We start from the raw sequence: 20,542 nt of genomic DNA on the forward strand, positions 1-20,542 counted from the left end.
ACTCGAGGACTTTACAATAGTTGTCATTATGTGCTGCATTAACCTTTGATTATGTCACTGAATGTGTAGAATCCCAATGTTTTTATTCATTTTATCTATTAATGTTCCAGTTGGATGTACAATTCAGTAAATAAACTAGAATTAATATGCTAGTAATTTAAACCCAGATTTTAAAGCAAATTTGGGATGGAGCTATTACTTCATTTTTGGAAGGAAGTTGGAATGAACAGGCACCCATGTAGACAAATCCTATATGACAAAATTTTTAAAAGAAATTTGAGTTAAAAGGCTTCTAAAACAATGAATGATTATAGAAAATTGAACATAGAAGCAAGCAGTCTAGCAGCTAATGTGGAATTATCACTTATTTCTACAGCGTGACAGTCAAAATATTTTAAAGAAAGATGCAAACACTCATCTTGAAACTGAAAACATCAAATGGGTATGAACTACTCTAATAGCAATATACTGTGCAAATAGGAAAAAATCCTGCAAACAAGTATGGAGTAGTCAAGTTTGGCTGAAAATTGAAGGTTTATGTGGTTTGTTGCTCATGGGAAAATCTTGATTTATGATCTACCAATAAAAGCGGATGGCAAGGTATTTCAATGTGTATAATTTGTAAACAAAACAAAGAGTTGATCTCTCATTGTCTAATTCATTGTCAATATACAGCACATGCATGGGAATCACTCTGTTGTTGATATAGGAAGTTTACACAACTATATGTTAAAAAAATGCCAAAAAAGAGCAAAAAGTATTAGAATATAATAATGATGTAATAAAGTGTATTCACTCTATGGTGTACTTGGGTGGTTAGGTGTAGGCCATTAGTCAAGGTTGTTGTAGAAGTTGTAACTTGCAGTTATTGTGGTTCTTAATGAGCCTGTTGTATTATCTTTATTTATGGTAGTTGTACCATTTAATATTTTTGATATGACAGTTCTTGTCTAAAACTATTCAATGCTGCTCCTCCCTGTGGAGTAACCTATTCCTGGCAAATTTCTCTCATCTCATTTCTTTGTATTTACTAACAAAAAGAGGCAGAAGTGAATCCATTGCGACAACACAGGCATGCTCCCGTCATCACAGCGTGGAGCATCTAGCTTGTGATTTCAAAGTAATTCAGTTACAATGCCAATCCAGTAGATTAAATTGTTAATTATATTCGGACCAGCAAGAAGAAAAGACTTGTAGCCTTTAGAAGTGCAAATGTGGAAAATGTTTGAAGAACTTGGGAGGCATCAAGTTATAAGTACATGACAAATAACCTATATTTACAGAGCTCTCCACATCACAATTGAGCAAGTGCCGAATTCAAGGCTGCACTAATAGGCTACGCTGAAACAAATTTTGATGGGATGCCCATATACAAACCAGGTGGGGGAAGATCAAGAGAACTTGTTCAAAATCATGAAAGTAATCCAGTATTGTGACAGAGTGGAGGTTTGTTAGAGGAATTCTACGAAGGATTTAATATAAATAATAAAACAGATAGAAAAGACAAAAAGAGGTCATTGACACCAATGGTAGGTTAAAGGGCCCTAGATTATGCAAATTAAATAAACATAAAGTTCAAAAAAGTGAACAAAGAAAGAGGAGTTAAACCTAAATTGATTAAACCAAGAACTATAAGATATACTGCAAGTCTAAATATCCCCGTGATAGAAGATCCTCTCAAAGAAACAAGGAGATTTTTAGGTTTAAGCTGGAAACCATGAATTGTAATTGAAACTACCATGTCTACATTAAAGCTTGATCCAAAGGAACCAAGGACATTGTTGTCTATTTGAGAATGCTCATCAAAGTTGAACAATTTCATGGAAATGAGGATTTCAGTAAGGTTCAATCTTGGATTTATCCTAGTCTTATTGATAGAGGTTTTCAACCTTTGTAATAGTTTTGTATTGGGTAGTGACATAGAGCATTGAAATGCCCACTTAAATAGCAGCCCACAACTTGTGAAAGTTCTTAAATATGGGACTAACCACCCAAGCTAAAAACAAGTTAACCTAGGGATGTAAGTCTGCATTTCATGATTAATGAAATTAACACCTAGACCTTATGAAATAGTACTAACTTAAATTGATTCTTTGGACCAAATCTAAAAAGTTTAAACTGAGACATTTTAGCCATGTCTAAAAATGCGGCTTTCAGCTTCTTGATGCCGAGTGCTTTAGCAAGTTTTCTGCAACATATCTCTTTTAGATCCTTTATATGTTTCTAAATTTTGTAATATAGTTTATAGCAATTCCTAGAAGTAGGTAGATCATAGAATAGTCATTGAATATTGAAATTAGCTTGTGACCCTGTAACCATGCAGTTTGAGTTGTTTTACATGATTTTATTCATTTTTCTACTGCAAACTTTTCATTCAACTCTTTGCTTGGTGTTTACATTTTTATAATTACTTTATTCTTGCCTAGAGAGCTATAGTTTAGAATACCCTAAATCTTTAATGTTGTAATCCAGATTAGATATCATTCTCCAGAAGAGGAAATAGCTCTGGGTCCAGCTTGTTGGCTTTGGGATTACCTACGGAGAAGTGGAGCTTCTGGCTATTTGTTGCCACTTTCAGGTGGAGCAGACAGTTCATCTGTAGCAGCTATTGCTGGATGCATGTGCCAGCTTGTAACAAAAGGTTGGTTTTCACTAGTCTATTCATTCATTTATTTAGCTGTTAGTAGTTTCGCTTACATTCCTAAATGGAGTGTTATTAATTCATACATTACATGGAATATGTGTACAAAATTAATATGCATAATGATGTATAACTTGGAATCTAGTTAGAAAGATTTTTTCCTTAACATGTATTTGAGCTAACAAGTATTGTTACAGTCAAGTCTGGATGAGATATAATTAATCTGCTGATTTGTATCTCTACTACGGACATAAATTTTGTCATTTCTTCTGAAATAATTAAGGATACAAAAGCTTTGGTTTTCATCATTATTATTCTTCTGACATTAAACATTGCCAATTGTCCTGCAGCTATTGCTAATGGAGATGAACAAGTCAAGTCAGATGCGATACGTATAGGTCAATACGAAAAAGGAGATATCCCTACTGATAGCAAAGAATTTGCAAAACGTATATTCTACTCAGTTTACATGGGTTCAGAGAATAGGTAAGATATGCCCTCATCATATCCATATATAGAAAAGTAAACAGAAGAATTCCTTATTAGGAAGCCACAAGATTTGTCTTGAACAGAATTTTTAAGACTTTATCATGATATGATATTTCTAGCTTCCAAGTAATGACATGACTTTTAGTTTCATCAAGGAACTACGAGGAATCGCATCTTTGTAATAAAAAAGGTCTAAGATTGAGGGGTTAACTTGTCTATGAATTTGGAACCAATGAATATTATACATACCAAAGAACTGAACTGATGGCCGAATTAACACAAACTAATATCTGTAAGGGATTCTATTATGGTTTATTAATATTTGGATGCAACTTTGAGTCTTAAGGTATGTGAAGTGATGCAAGAGAGTTCTTGATGAGTTACTTTTGTTTTTCCTACAGTTCAGAAACCACCAGAGAAAGAGCAAAGAAATTGTCTAATGAAATTGGCTCATGGTATCTTGATGTTAAAATCGATACTGTAGTATCATCATTAATCTCCCTATTCCAGTCACTCACAGGCAAAACTCCAAGGTACAAGGTAAATTTTTAAAGCTTTTTATTTGAGATTTATTTTAAGTAGTTTTGTTTCCAGCACATCCAGAATCTGAAAATAGGGACAATTTTCAATGATTTTATCCATTCTTTTGAATTCAGGTTGCAATTTTGGTTTTGTGATTTTTTTTCATACTTGTGTGTTTTTTTTGTTCAAGACATGTTTACTTCTGCAATTATTTTCACTGACTTTTGGACTGAAAGATTTTTCCTATTTTTGCATACCATTTGGTGAGGCAAACTTATGAAAAGTTTGAACTCACCATCAGCTTTATTTCACATTTGAATTAGCCCATGTGTTTTAAATGTCTATAAATATAAGCTTCAGAGTCAACGACTCTCATAAAACCCTGTTCTACAACAAATACGATGATGGAAAACATCTTGTTACCCCTATTTTTAAACTTGGTAAATTTAAATTTTTTTGGCATTTGAAATCTTGTGTGCAAGAGTTGTTAGTTTGGAAGGTCTCATATCATCCCCAAATGTCTCCCATCATCTCGGAATAGAATCATCTGTGGTCATGGTCCAAAATTCTAGGAATAGTTTGATATATTCATTCAAAAAGAGTTCTTTTCATGGAGCGAGATGATTAAGAGATATGCACAAAGTTCCAGGCTTGAAAAGGTTTAGAAAGTCCTAAACAAATGCAAATGATAGAATTAAAGGCAAATTCCTCATTATATGCCAGCATTCTTCCTACATATACTAAAATGGGAGTTCAAACAAGTTTGTGGATGTTCATCAAGAATGCCTCACAAAAATGCAATCTCATGAAATATACGTAAAATGTGAACATAAACAAGGTGAAGGAAATGATTCAAGGCTACTATATACCAATCTTCAGTTTCAAGTTAATTCAAATCGGTGTTTTACGCAAGACTCACAAGTTGCCGAATTCTTAAAGGCCACAAAATGAAGAAAGTTGGTTCATTTTAAAAGCCACCCTTCAAACACCATCGATATTTGAAGTTCATCGACAAGTTCATGTTATCCACAAGTTGCCGATAAGTTAAAAACCAATTCAAAATCTAAGTCACTCCATCATTGACATTTATTGACAACTTTCTTTTTCTTTCTCATCGGTAAGTAGTCGCTTTGGACCAAGTCACCAATACAAGGAGCCTTCATAAGGATTCAGTGAGTTGTTTGTGATTGCAAAAACACCGATGCCTCTTCTTAGAGTTAGTTGCTATAACTAATTCTTGAACCGTTTGTAAAACTCAATACACATAGTTCTTATTAGCATCCTCTCATTGCATGCACACTTTCAAGTTAGGTGATGCAAATCAATTAGAAAGGCTCGAGAAACTTTTGAGGCAAATGCATTTGGTGGGTGTAAAGTCAAATTCCACAACCATTGCTCGCATTCTCCCTACCTGTACGAAATGTGAATTCTTGAATAAGTTATGGAGATCAATCAAGGCAAATTGGTAGGAAGATTTGTGTCAAATATTGTAGATATAAATGCTCTGTCGACATGCAAGCAAAATGTGTTTATATAACCAAGGCACCTAAATTGTTTGAAGAACACCTCTAAGGAGTTAATGGTTTCAAAATTTGCAGAAGACGTATATGGTGAAATGATCTTCACATAGCACCATTTCTGCCCGTAATTGTATGGGAGCATATGAATAGGTTATAGACATCTATTGAAGAATAATGGTGGGAAATTCAATCAGATATTATAGTTGGTATGCCACGATAGACATGCATGCAAAATATGTAACCATTGACAGTGCACTCGAGTTGTATAAACGAATGCATTAAGAAGATTGTCATCTCCAAGAATGAAATAAAACGAATGCAGACTGTGCACAAAATAGCCAAAGAAGACCATTAAAGATGCTTTGAAAATTTCAAGTTCCTGCAGTCAATTAGCGAGTGTGAAGGCCGAATACATGACATACGCCAGCATAGGGTTTTGTGCGGAGATTGAATTCATTGAATTTATTATAGGAACCCTTCAAGGAAATACCATTGTAAGAATTTTCAAAATGGTTGCCATGCCTCTATAAGCCGTAGAGAATTCTTTTCAGAAACACCTCAAAGTCAAAGCTCCAGCTACATCAATAAAGAAGATTTCAATGTAAAAACTTGCAAAAGTGTCATCATGAAGTACAAGTCCCTGGACTATGAATATGCTCCTATGATTGACACTATGCTTCCAGAGGTGTTCGACACTAAAATCGAGCACATCAACTTGCAGGACATTCGAAAATCACTAACAAAAGGAGATAGGTCAAAATTATCCTACAGGATAGCTAAAAGTGGCCTAGTTGATGCGGCTTGTTTGCCCATAGCAGTGCAATGTCCAAAGTTGGCGATAGAATGTGCTAAAGGGTACAAACCCGAAGCCAGAGAAATCAGGACTATTGACGGGTGCTTGATGGCCAAGCTTGATGGAATTTCTATCGCCATCATCCTCTGACTACCATACAAGGAACATTTCACTTGCATTGATAAGCAAAAGGCTTACAAGTATTTCAGTGATAACAGAAGCAAGTGCTTGAACAACTTAGCCCAAAAATGGATGGTGACATCCAGAGGTGGACAGTCTCAGCTTCCCAAGATGCTTCATCGCTCTCTTTTTATTAAAGAAATAATTCATCTAATAGTCTTACTCCACAGAGTAATAGACTGTCCCGATTCAATAGAGTTCGAGATGTGGATGCACCTTTTCATCATGGTTATATCAGCCGGAAAGCAATTCATTGATTGGGGCCGTCTTATTAGTGATTGCATACATAATCAGTTGATGCACTTAAAGACAAGTCAACGTTTCCACATGACTTCTTATTTGGTATATGCAATCACTAATTTGAGGTCATGACCAGGTTTAAGCACTACTAGTGTTCTGAAACAGGAGACATGGATCTACAACTCCTACAAGTAGTTGCAGTGAGAGGAGAGTTTTGTGCATTTCAGACAAGTGAATGATGCCTTTACAATGCTGGCAGTGAGGCTACTTCAAGGAAATACAACTACCAGAATATCGAAAGTAGCTGCAACGTTGATAAAGAAGTACGGAAGTTACTTCATTCAGTTTCCAAAGTTCACCTACCTTCGAGTAGGAGGATTCGATGGCTATCCTTATAGGTTGCCAAGGTACGTGGATGATAAACTCTTCTTGATTGAGCTTTGTAGACAACTGGTGTCAGTCCAAAAGAAATGCAGAGATAGGAAGAACAAAGGAGTTGCATTCCCTTTTTGCCTCGGTCATTATAGATGTGAGTCTAGCTCAAGAGCAAAAAATGTGGAAAGGGCTCTAGCCAATCAATTTGTATACCTACCAAATGAGATTCCCCTTTGATAGCAAAGGGTATGTCAAGAATAATCTAAAACTCACTCTTGGGTATCTCCATTTCCCAAATATTAAAGACTTTTGGGAAGATTGTGAAGATGAATTTGAAGTCAGGAAAAGAGATTGGACGAGTTTCACCTTGAAACAAATATGTGATTTCAAGATGGAATAGAGCATTGAAGGTATTGAAGATGATGAATCAGATCTGATTGATCCCTTCTATTTTGAGAAGATCCAGGCTCAACCTCTTCCTGCTATTAATTGGGTAGATCCAGAGGTCAGAGATGTCAGAGAAAGAACTGGTTTTGTGATCAAGAAGTCAGAAGCTTGGGTGTAATGCCCCCTACTAGGTTTAGGCCTGTTTTTACCATAATTTATCTATTTTTATATATTTTGACTTTAAAACTAACTTGAGTCAGAGTCAAATCATTCTTAACATGAATCAAATCAGTGATAACATAATCTTTTCCTGATATTGAATTGATAATTCAATCTGACTCATAGTTTCATATTTATTTTGTTCATTCAAATTACTATTTTTTTTAATATATATATATATTTATTCAGATAATATCACACTATATGTTTTGCTGCAGAATCATTATTTATAAAATATCATTTGACTGATCAACCTTTGCATATATATATATATATATATCAAATTATATTTCCTAACACATATAAAATACTAGCACTGCCATTTACTAAAACAGTAATCATTATTCTACCAAGTACCTGTAGTGGTAGACAGATCTGACGTATGTGAAGTTAAGTATGAGATATAATCTATATTAGTATTACTTTTAAATATTACTATTAAATCCTGGATAACAAATATTATCAGGCTATATATATCAAGCATATTCCTGTACATACCACCAAGTCCCAAGATATTACTGTCTGGAACTTAATAACAGTCTGATCTGATCTGGATGTCTTGCAGACTACTAATCCTCCTCCATGATCGATAATTGAAGATGGTTAATACTGCCCTTTTTCTGACTCCCCTCCATATTCCTCTATATATCCCCCTAATATAGCTTTCAAGAGGGAGAAGCTACATCCTTTAATTTCGATAAGACACGTTTCCTTCCCAACGTGTCATTTCATACCAATTAATTTATTATTCCAAAGGTGCTGATTAGTCTCCTTTTCATATCTGTTCGTTCATTAGCGGAATTAATTCTAATATTCATGGTGGCATGAAGAAATCGTATTTCCCATTCTTACTATGTGTATTGGTCTCACCAAAGTGACACATTTATCTCATCATCCGAATAATTATATCAAACACTCAATATGTTCGGCTCCTCAATTACTTAATATTGATTCTTCAATGTCTATTCCCAATACTTATATTTGCATCAAATAATACTATAGGCTCACTAGAATCTGTAATGGAACATACTTGTCTTCGGAAATATGGCTTTCACCTATAGCCAATCGACTTGCTAATTATTGATATCTTATAGAATATCAAACTGTGTCTCTTCGATAATACGGATTTCGTCTAAACTTCGCACTACATAATTAACTCCTATGAGTATAATATATATGTTCTGCCTATGTATATAATCGATACGATTGTTATATAATTAAGGAATGCCACTATACGTTGAATGGTCTTTATATCGATAGATATCTTCACGTCTACAATTATTCATTTTTGCTTAATGAATTGTAAGTTATCATTAAAGATAATACAAGGAGCTTATTATAGTTGTTCAGTGCTATAGACTTATCATTTGGATGGGGACATCACATTGGGTCAGAAAGAGGATAGCACAAATGACTGTTACAAGGCCAAATATTAGAAAGGAGACACCAAGGAGAAGTAGCCATCAAGGCAGTTCTACTTCATCAGTTCCTTCTCATACACCAGCTATGGATACTCTTTCCCACCAGAATTCTCAAGGAAGCGGTGGAGATGAATACCCTCCAAGAAGGAATAATCTCCAAAACACATGCGGAGATGAGCCTAAACAGAAGAAGAAGAAATCAAGATCAAAGGACAAAGCAGAAGATTCTACCTCAAAAGAAGAGAAAGAACAAGACCCAGTAGAAGTCCTGGATGATTTGAAGTTTGATGAGGGCATACCAACTTTGTCACCTTCAATCCTCATTGAATCCCCTTATCATGAATTTCAACATCCTACTCCAATTATGGAACCTTCTTCCCTAAGGAATTCAGTATGTCAAGCAGAAGAAGTCAGAGAGCGAGCAACCTCACTAGTACATGGGCGACAAAGTTTCCAACAAAGTGATGTACAAGGGCCCTCAGAAAATCTTTCCCTCCCATGGTTGGAACAAAGTCTATTGAAAAAGAGAAAGACGGAGGAGTTAGTTATTCTTGAATTCAACACAATATCTGATCTTTTCAGGATGCATGAGAAACCAAAGAAGATCAAAGTAATCTCAAGGATAAAGACTGATTCGAATTAAGGAAATATGTGTCTAGAGATAGCTCATCCCATCTCTGAAAAAGATGTAAATGAAGCCACTCCTGCTGATTTTGTTATGACAAAGATTGATATGGGCCCGTCTACTCATGAAGCTGACATACAAAACTTCAATGTGGTAGCCGCAAAGCTAGTGGAAAGGACTGAGAAAGAGAAGCAGTCAAAGGATCTATTGAAACAATACGTGCAAAATTTGTCTTCCTACTTGAAGTCCATAGTTGACACTTCTACCCTGCCACTCAATATTGACCGCCAACCAGTCACCTTGGGCCCAGAAGGAGAAATTGAAAAAGGTGTTATTGATAATCTCCAAAAATACCAAGTTTATGGGAAAGTAGCCGAGAGTTGGGTGGAGAAGATCAAGTCCATTGCATCCGATTTCTTTGTTAAGGCAAAGGCTGTTCATGATGAAGCCTTAATCAAGAAATAGACCATTGAAAAGGACTTGAAAAGTGTTAGAAAAGAAGAAGCGGCTTGGAAAGAGATCATGAATGATTTTAGGCAGATGATGGAGATTAATGTTGATATCCTTGTAGCAGAGAAAATCCTACCTAATATAGAGGAGAACTACTTAGAAATCTGGTCAGAAAGCATAGGTTGGAAGTTGGTAATCATCAACCAAGTTTCGAGAGAACAAGAGAAGGTTATACTTGCTTGTGGTCAAGTGCGTGCAAAACTCCAGAATCAGCTTACTACAATCCTTCCAAGTACATCATTGGTGGAAGATTCACAAGTGATGCAAAATGGTTGATCAAAAACTCTTCAATAGAGAAGTCTTCAATGAAAATACAATGGACAAATTGACCGACACCTACACTTCCTTGAAGTCTTCTATTTATCAAATACCAAATATGGTGTCATAGTTGAGGAACATCTTCATAAACTTGAAGACCTGGAAGATGAGGATAGCTAACATCCTAATTCCTAAGGGGAAATCTGTTACTCCAGCCATCAAACTTTTCAGAATGTTTAAGGAAAAAGTATCCAGTTAGCAGAATCAGATTCCAGAATCAGCAACTCCATCAACGGCACCTTCGGCAAGCATGGAATAAATGCTGTATTGCATATTGTATAGTTCTCATTTTTGATGTGTGTGTGTATGGCTTGAGTCATGTTTTTGGCTTGTTTTGTAAGTAATCATCATGATCGAGCCTTTCCTGTTCGAGTCTTGACTTGATCTCTTTAATTGTAAAGTTAGATTTATCCCAACTCTTTCTCACAAGGTAGTTATTTTAAGTGCTAAAATTGGGTAGTTACGCCAAGTAACTATTTTTCCAAAAATAAATTTTAGTTATTTCAAGTTGATGCACTTAAAGAGTTAGTTATTCCAAGTATTTAATAAAAGGTGGTTAAGGTAGTTAGTTTAGGTGGTTACTAGCCTCACCTATATATACTTCTTTGTAATACAATCAAGGGGTTCCACTTTTTCACAAGGCATTGTAAGAAGGACTTGAATAGTACTATTCAAGCAAGAAAGCAATAGAGAAATGTTTTGGACGTGTGTTCAATTCAATCTCATGCGTTGTTAATATTCTTATGTTTCATCAATGATAATCGTTTGCTTTCCTTTAACATTGCATTTGGAAAAGATTATCATGTCAAGTTTTTGGTATCTCAACTTGAATGTGTGGAACTTCAATTGATAAGATTACTTCTCTTTCCTTCATTTAGATTTTGTTATACATTTTGTTCTTAAAATCCCATAAAATCCATATATCCCCATCATATGAGGGAGCTGCCCCTCTCAAACGTAGAGAGGAATTGCTATTGTTTTGCGATTCTTCAACTGTTGTGAACATTTTTGTTGCTAATCAAAGGGTGAAACAGAGTTCTTCAAGAAGATTACTTAAGAGCAACAAATCTGTTTACCAACACATCTCCATCTTGCACAATAGTGACCCTTGAAATATTTTAAACTCCCTACATAATTGTGGATGCACACGATAAGAACAATTGTTTGCATTCATTACATCTTATGGATCAATTTTAGCTAAGAAAACCCTGACTTAGTTGGAACCTTTTGTCTCACCATCCCATGTGATGATAAGCTCAATGCTTCTCCAAAAGTTTTCAACCCTGTTAAGTGATGTAAGCATCTATATATTGAAGACATGCATCAACATCACAAAATTCTGCAAAAAACCGTAAATTTAAGGGTGATCACCTTCCTGTAAAATCTTGTGTAATTGAGCACTATAGAGGGAAGGGGTTGACTGGTTTCCTGCATTCCGTAATCTGGAAGGAAAGGGAGGTCCAAGTTACAGAGTTTGGGGAGACAACATACCTCTTCCCAAAAGGGAAGGGGTAGACTGGTTCCCCGCATTCCGTAATCTGGAAGGAAAGGGAGGTCTGGGTTATGGAGTTTGGGGAGTCGACATACCTCTTCCCAAAGAGGGAAGGGGTAGACTGGTTTCTCACATTCCGTAATCCGGAAGGAAAGGGAGTCGAAAGGACCAAAGGACTACAAGGCACGGAGGCAAGATGTAAGGGAAAAGGGGAAGGCTCGAGGTCCGCCTCATTTTGAAAGAACACTTGAGCATTTTCATGATTCCCTGACTTGGCGCTTGATCAACTGGGGCATAACTGGTCCAGGAAACATATCTTTGATTGGTTCTCACTGATGGACCAAGGGTGTCATAAAATGACAATACGCACGAAAAGTCTAACTGTCCATTTTCCCACTCAAGAAGATATTTTCTTGGAAATTGGTAATTTGGAATTCTAGTAGTTCAACTTCTAGGAGCTATAATTTTCACTTCAGCCATCGGATATTTAACCATTATATATCATTGGTATGTTCATGAAGAGACCTACAACAATGCATTGGGGTGACACCAATTTGTTCAACTTTTGAGCCCATCTATGTAAGGCCCTCAAAATTGCATTTGAAGCTGTATTGGAGAAATTTCTCAAAATAAAAATCTTAATATATCTCAAATGCCACAGCATATTGGGATGATTCTTTCATCATTCACCTTATATTTCAATCTCGCTCCATGCAGTAAGTTTTCAGATTCATATGTGCAAAAATGCAAAGTTACTATAAATAGTAACCCTGCCATTTTTAGCTTCCCTTGAACATATGGGTATGTGAAATGAGTTGTGGCTTTATTTTCCACCTCACACAAGGGCGTGGAGTGAGTTCGAGTTTGGGTAGAGTCCAAAGCATATTGCAGATGTTAATTTTATCCCTGAACGCTGCAGGTTACTATGGAAATGCTCTTCAAGATGTATATGGTTCATGGTTATAGCTGCATAATGTATGAAAGCTGCAACTTCTGGCAGATTATTATATGTAATTACTGAATCATTAAATAAAGATTTTTTGGCCAAACAAGGTCAGCATCTTGTATTTCAGCTCCTTTCTGCTATTTAATGTTGAAAGAAAAATGTCTTTTCAGTATGAGCAAAGGAACATCTTACTGAATCATTAAATAAAGATTTTCTGGCCAGACAAGGTCAGCATCTTGTATTTCAGTTCCTTTCTGCTATTTAATGTTGAAAGAAAAATGTCTTTTCAGTATGAGCAAATGAACATCTTCAATATTCATTCTACAAGCAATTCTCTTTGATTCTGAGTAATAGTGCTTAGCAAATATTACATCCTCTTGCATAACTGAACAATATATTCAAGTAAAACTGTTTAAAAAAATTGCTAGCAGCAGGGCAGTTGGAAAAGTTAAAAATTGGTACCAAATAGGGTGGCATCTTACACCAAAGCTGATCATGATTCGAAAAAGAACATTCTCTCCATTGAAAATAAGGGCAGAAAATATATAATTGATTTTTCAAGTAATAATTGAGGAAGCAGCTTCCTTAGATTCCTTAGATTTAGGCTCTAAAGAAGAATGGACAAAGAAACATGATAAGGGTCCCATGGAGCTGAACATCGAAGAAATTTGTGAAGTCCAATCATGTTGAGAAGATGAAACAAATTCCCTCCATGGCATGTTCCATTGACAAGTGGAGGACCATGAAGTATGTTCTGCTAACTACAATTTTACTAAAGCCATGGAGATCAATGAAGAGCAACAACTGAAGAACGAATTTGAAATTTTGGATAGATAATGTGCATTCATTGAAGTATAAGGTTCACAAAGCGCAAAAGTTTTGAATATGGTCAGCTTTGATCTTCCAATGTAATGTCCCCAATTCATAAGGTGACAATTAATTAGATTAATTTTATTAAGTTGTCAAAATAAATAAAATATCCAATGATGACTTAATATTAATTAATTTAATTAAATAAACAATAAAATATTATAATGTTACTTTATTAAATAAAGTTTTTCAATGTTCAAGTTGGCCTTATCTTCTAGAAAGTTCCTGGAGATCTTTATAGGGAGGCTCAGTGGGAGAAGTAAGGCAGGTTGGATTTGATAAATGTTTTATGCCTTTTGGAGATGAAAACCTTCAAGAGTGATAGAAGAGCTGGATGAAAAACCTAGTTCTTCCTAAAGGGTGGATTCGTGACGGAGTCTACATCTGGACAAATTTGTGAAGTTTCCTTTGGAGACAAATTGGTCACTTGAGAATTAAAATGTTGATCACTTCTATTAGCGCTAAAGGTTATAAGCTGAAGGTTTGATACATCAGCAAATGTTTTTATTAATGCTGAGCTTTGGTGTCGGGTTAATATCTTGAAGCGACTAGAACCAGTAAGAAATGTTTAGCGATAAAATCGTGGAGTCAAGAGTTTGATATTTTACAGCGGGTTTGGTAAACAGTGCGGTTCTATAATAAATTAAGGAAATTGATACTTGGAGTATTAATACCTGCCAATAGTATTTAACTAGTAAGAGTCACCATGCAATCCAGTAAGAAGACATTTGCCAGGTGAGAGCCAAATAATTAATAGATTCCCCTAAAGGGAAGGGCTTCTTCAGGAAAAAGCTGCGGTGTTATACATAGTGCGCTGTGTGTGGTATCTGTAAGCTTGGGCGATTGTGGAAATTTCAATGCATTGAATCTCTTCTATGCATTGCAAAAGTCAACATCAAAGCCTGCATATTGAATGGTTAGTGGTCTTGGTAGGAGTATCAAGCTGAAGGACTCAATGTATTTTTGTAAGCGACTGCCAACGTTGGACATTAATAATCCTTTCAACGGATGTAAACTGAGCTTCAAGTTAATTAGCTTTAATCTTATCTCTACTCATACAGGTCAGATCCTATTTTGTTTAATGTATTCCTCTGTGCATTGTAATTGCTTTGGACTTACCAGCATATGATAGTCTCTGTTCATCTTTATGCACTAAAGATTACTGTTAAATCTATGTCTTGCAATCTGTAAGAAGTTTTGGAATAATCAGAACCGAGTGTTGGTGACAACTTGAAGGAATTTTTGTGAGCTTTCCTCACATTTATATTTAGGGATATTTCATCCAACAAATGCACCTGATTTCACTGAAGATACTAAAATTAATAAAGGCATTCTTCAAAATAATAATATTAATTTTTTTTGTATTTAGAGCCTATAGATACTTCTTGTCTTAATGAATGCTACAAAGTACCCTACTCATGTTGCACATTTTGACACAACATCAATGTCAGATCAGAGCACACTTCACAAGAAATCCATGAAGAAAGGAAAAAGTTTTAAATTATGTACTTGTATAGAGGGTCATAAATACCGAAGGTAAAAGCATAATATTGTGGGTTGAATAGCAAAAGAAAACTACTGAAATGGAAGAGCAAAATACTAGGTGGGCTACACAAGAGCAAAATAGAAAAAATAATAATAAAAGTTTAAATTTTTAAATGGGTGGAAAAAGTAAATATTAAAAAATATAAATTATAATTTTTAAGTTCTTTTTGTAGTGTCGTATGGTTGTGTTGTGACCATTTCACACATCGCCCCATCGCAAATGGGGACCCCCTCTTTTTGCTTGTTTTTCGCTCGTTTTCGCTTTTGTTTTTAGGGTTTTGTTAGTTGGTTGGTTGTCTGGATTTAGGGCCAAGCCTTAGGGTTTTAAATTTTGCCTTTTCAAGCCAAAATCCAGTTGTTTTTTGAGAGCTTTTGAGCTTCCTTTTCTGGAATGCAAATTTTGAATGCAATGATTTCGCCAAAATGGTCTAATTTTCAATTGGAATGTTCATGCAGAGCTTAAATTTGTCTAAGTGTTGACCGTCAATGTGAATTTCTGTCCGATTGAATATTTTGACCAAATTTTGACTTTTTTGAATTTTGATCCTGGGCATTGGAATTGATTTGTTTTCGCCTCGTGAAGTGTTAAAATGTGAAAAATCTTGTTATTTTGGCCTGTAGGAGCAAAATCGCTCCTGTCCCTCAGTGAAGGACGGAAGCTCATTTTCAAATATCTCATCATTCTTGCAGAGTCCAGACAAATTTTACGTTTGAAGTGATGGAGAACGACGAGATCTTTCCATTGAATATTAATTGAAGATTTTCATGAGCACAGACATGCCTCCAGGAGGAAAATCGCTCCTGTCCCTCAGTGAAGGACCGGAGCTACAATTCAAATTTCGTCTTGTCCTTGCAAGATTTCGAGAGCTTAATGATTTGAGGACGTCCAAGGGAGGATGCTTTGCCAAATGAATATAATTTGATATGCAGAAACGAAGGAAAATGACCTATATTGACTAAATCGCTCCTGTCCCTCTCCAAGGGACCAGGGCGAAGTACCTTGTAGCTCTCGTCCCTCTCCCAGGGACCAGAGCGATTTCCTTCATTTTGCAAAATCCAGACAAAGGTCAAGGCAAGTTTACGTTCAAAAACAAAGGAGAACATGAGATGAACACATTGAATATAAATTGAAGATTTTTGGGACGTCCATACCAGTGTTAAATGCCTAGTTCGCTCCTGTCCCTCGGGAAGGGACCAGAGCGATTTTTGATATAATTGCTTTTCTTGCAAAGTTACAAATGATGTCAAGGCATGGACGAATAGAGTGAAGAAGGACGAGTCCGTTGAATATAAACTTGGAACCTGGCAAAGTGAGATGAAGGCCACAGGGGGAGGATCGCTCCTGTCCCTCTCCAAGGGACCAGGGCGATACTATGATGATAATACTCCCTACGCAAGTTCAAGGGCATTCCTCCAAAGTTCAAGGTCGAGCCAAGTCAAGACGAAGGGTGGCGAAGACATTTTAGGGCATTTCTATCAAGCGCAAGGTTGTAAAGGTCATCACATGGAAGGAATGTGCACTCTAAGACCCAGATCGCTCCTGTCCCTCTCCAAGGGACCAGAGCGATATTTCCATTAAGGCATCGATTTCAAAGGACAAGCAAATATTAAGTTACCAAGAGGACTTAAAAGGACGTCATTTCACGTAATGAAGATAATTGCAAGTTAGTAAAAACAAGAACAAGCTCGCAATGATGAACTTCGCTCCTGTCCCTCAGGAAGGGACCAGGGCGATGTTGGATATATTGGCCATTTTATGCAAGATTTACGTAAGATCAAGGGTTCGCAACGTCTTGGAGGGTCCATGGTATGACAACAAGATGATAAACAAGAGTTTTGAACGTGAAATGATCATCATTTTGAGCATGGAGACTAGATCGCTCCTGTCCCTCTCCAAGGGACCAGGGCGATTCGCTTTGGATTCCTCGTTTTGTTCCAAGTGCGTGCTAAGTTAAAGATTCACAAGGTTATGCAAGGTCCATGGCATCGTTTGAAGATAATTTGCAAGGGTTTGAACGTCTAAACATCGCCAAATAGTGTAAAAGCCCCATATCGCTCCTGTCCTTTGGACAAGGACCAAGGCGATACTATCAAAACACTCACATTCCTTCAAAGATCAAGGCGAAGCGAGGTTAGGAAGTGCGAAGGACGACGTTTGAAGGACATTGCAAAGGAGATCGAAGTTTAAAAGTCGCCAAGATCAAGGAGAAATAATGGATCGCTCCTGTCCCTCTCCAAGGGACAAGGGCGATGGTCCCTTTAATACGTCCAAACACATAATGAAGACAAATGGAATAAGCGCGAAAGGAATGAGCATAGACGTTATTCGCCTTACAATGGAAGTTCGAAGGTCAAAAGATACAAGATGAACGCGAAGACATGGAGATCGCTCCTGTCCCTCTCCAAGGGACAAGGGCGATGTTAGGCAAAACACATGATATTCTTTGAAAATCACGATTAAGACAAGGACGCACAAGGTTTTTAATGGCATTTGGAAGATGATACAAGGAAAGGATCGTACCAAAATGGAGAATTTCAAGCAAAAAACCTTAGGATCGCTCCTGTCCCTCTCCAAGGGACCAGGGCGATAATGGTCATAAGATGCACTTGCTCGCACAAGAAAGAAATTCAAATTCGAAGGACCACCAGATGATCGATTTGGGACGTGGAAATGAAGGAGTTGAACGTTGAAAACGCAAGAATCATGCCAAAGATGGTGAATCGCTCCTGTCCCTCTCCAAGGGACCAGAGCGATGAGGTACGTCCCTTTATTTTCATATTTTTGGCGCCAAATTAAACAATTCAAATTTCCTTAAATGCTAAATCGATTTAAAAATTGAAAATCCATTTTTATTTGGCATTTAATATGGCGTTATCTCTTATTAATTATTTTTTTTGCCTTTATTAAAAATCGAAATTCTCATTTAAAAAACGCAAGGCATTAATAGTTAATTATTTAATTAATAAAAAAATCGATTTCAAGCGCTCATTTAAGAAGGTCGGCCTTGTCATTTCATTGCAAATCATTTAAAAAATGGTTTTATTTTTATCAAGTCGGCCTAAGGGGTGAAGGATGAACGCGCTATATAAGGGGAGTGGAATTATCATTTTTCTACATCATTATTTTACCTTCCTTCATGCGAATTGAAAGAGGCGAATATAGTGCGAATATTATCCAAGGTGGCGTAGACACTTCAAAGGTGGTGCGAGTTTCATTCAACCAAGGGTGGCGCGCTAAGTTATCTAAAGGTGGTGCGATTTCAAACCAAAGGTGGCGCTAATATAGAGTGCGAATTACGTTGAAGACCAAGGGTGGTGCGAATTTGAAGACCACACCAAGGCGAGTTTGAAGATCCATTTGAAACCACGTCCAAGGCGAATTTGAAGACCACACCAAGGCGAGTTTGAAGATCCATTTGAAACCACGTCCAAGGCGATAATTGAAGATCACATTCTCTCCAGAGGTGGCGAAGTCAATTTTGAGGAGATCATATTGAAGATTATCTTATACCTCAATTTTGCCTAGGCAAATTTTGTTTTTGCATTCTAGAGTTAGCTCTCTATCGAGGTATGGCGATTTAATTGTTATTGCTTTATTCATTCATCGTCATATTTCAAATTTTGAAATTTTGAATTTTAAATCTCTTAGCTCAATCGTTGTATTTTAGGAAATGATAACTCTAGAGACTTATCATGAGGTTTCCTAAAATTTATCTCTCTTATTTACGTTATTTATTGCAAAATCTATTTCTTATAATGGAATGTTGTGTAGGTATGGCGACCCCAAAGGCGGGAGCATCCCCCAGTCGCTCGGCTCTCATGAAAGAAGATCAGAAGACCGAAGAAGTGGAGACCAAGATCGTGTCTAAATGGAGCAACATTGGAGATACCAACTTGGGGAACTTTAGCACAAAGAAGTTCCGAGAGGTCCCTTACATCGGCAAGCCATCACCTGTCGCCCGGAGAATAATAGAGAGTGGCATCATTAAGGCGGCCGGTTTTCCTCCAGCCATTCAGTGCCACGAGTTGATGATCGAGTGTGCCCGTCACTACAATCCACAGTCCAGGACAATTGTGTCCAATGAGGGAAACACTTTGGCGTACCTTTCAGAGGAAGCCATAAGCGAAACCTTCCATCTTCCAGAGCACAGGGACATGATATACAAGAGCATTGAAGGAGCCAGATCAGTGTACGATGATGATCCAGATGCTTGCCTAAGCATAATCAACAAGAACTGGCTACTTAAGAGTCGTCCCCGTCTGAGCAAAGTACCGAACACACCACACAGGATTGATTTCCAAGAGGAGTACAGAGATTTGATCACCATGCTCAACAGAGTTACAGGAGCACCTCATGCCTTCTATTTTGAGAAATGGATGTTTTACTTCATCCAGGTGATTGTTCAAGGAAAGGGTACAATACATTGGGCTAGGATAATTAGCCATTGCTTGGACGTACAGTTGAGAAGACTCAGGGCTACTAAGTCCTTCCACATGAGTTCATACGTCATCTATGCCTTAATCAGGAGCGTTGAGTACGCAGGACTACCTCACAGAGGAGTGATTGGAAGAGGACCCGGCGAGGTCAGAGTTTGTGAATCCTATACCTACTTGCATCATCCACCAGGGAAGAACTACAAGTTAGTCAATGATACTTTCATGATGAACATCACAAGGACGTTGCAAGGAGGGATTCACAACAGATTATCTCAGGATGCCCAGGAGTTAATCAAGAGGTACGGTGCTTGGTTCATTCAGTTTCCCAAGTTCACTTACATTAGAGTGCATGGATGTCCTTTACCTCCATACATGTTGCCGAGGTACCCGACAGATAGAATTGTGTTACTTGAAGTAACAAGGCAGTTGGCAGCATATGTGAAGGCATTCAGACACAGACATCAGAATGGAGTTCAGGTACCTATTATTTTGGGTAATTCAGTTGAGGTATGTCCTAATGTCTTAGCCATGGATGACGCAGAGAAGGAGTTAGCCTTGTATCCTTTTTCATCTTTTGCTTGGAGGAATAGTTTTGATCCACATGGACATTTAGAGGAGACGGTCGGTAGAAGATTTAGACATGAGTACCAAATTGAAGATTTTATGATGAATCTCCTAGATGATCTCGAAGTGAAACGAAAGATACATTCTAGATTGCCTTTGGATTTCATCAGGAAATGTAAGATTTACAGAGTAGCCGACCAAGCTCAGGACAACGGCAGGCACATCCAATCTTCATATGATAGAGAAAGCAAGACAATAAGTTTGAATTGGAATGAGCCCGAGGCCGTGGATTTAGATGATTTGATGGCACCAGTCTTGTCTTGTACTCGCAGATGGGTAGACGTTCAGCATCAGAAGTTGAGAGAACAGGGCATAGCCATGTCTTTTACTTTGGAAGAAAAGCCAGCCGAAGGTGGAGCCAGTGTTAGTGAAGGCAATCCTAATCCTA

The 20,542-nt window shown here is 37.0% G+C and overlaps 1 protein-coding gene across 2 annotated transcripts in view; it reads left to right on the plus strand.

Moving 5' to 3' along the window:
* Positions 1-20,542, plus strand: part of LOC131063290 (glutamine-dependent NAD(+) synthetase) — a 154,721-nt gene that overhangs the window by 97,276 nt on the left and 36,903 nt on the right. For both annotated transcript variants that reach the window (XM_057997074.2, XM_057997075.2), the window contains exons 7-9: positions 2,473-2,641; positions 2,992-3,127; positions 3,532-3,670. In XM_057997074.2, coding sequence (XP_057853057.2) covers positions 2,473-2,641; positions 2,992-3,127; positions 3,532-3,670 — 444 coding nt within the window. The remainder of the gene's footprint in view (positions 1-2,472; positions 2,642-2,991; positions 3,128-3,531; positions 3,671-20,542) is intronic.

This window comes from Cryptomeria japonica, chromosome 2 (genome assembly GCF_030272615.1).
Source record: "Cryptomeria japonica chromosome 2, Sugi_1.0, whole genome shotgun sequence".
NCBI lineage: Eukaryota > Viridiplantae > Streptophyta > Pinopsida > Cupressales > Cupressaceae > Cryptomeria > Cryptomeria japonica.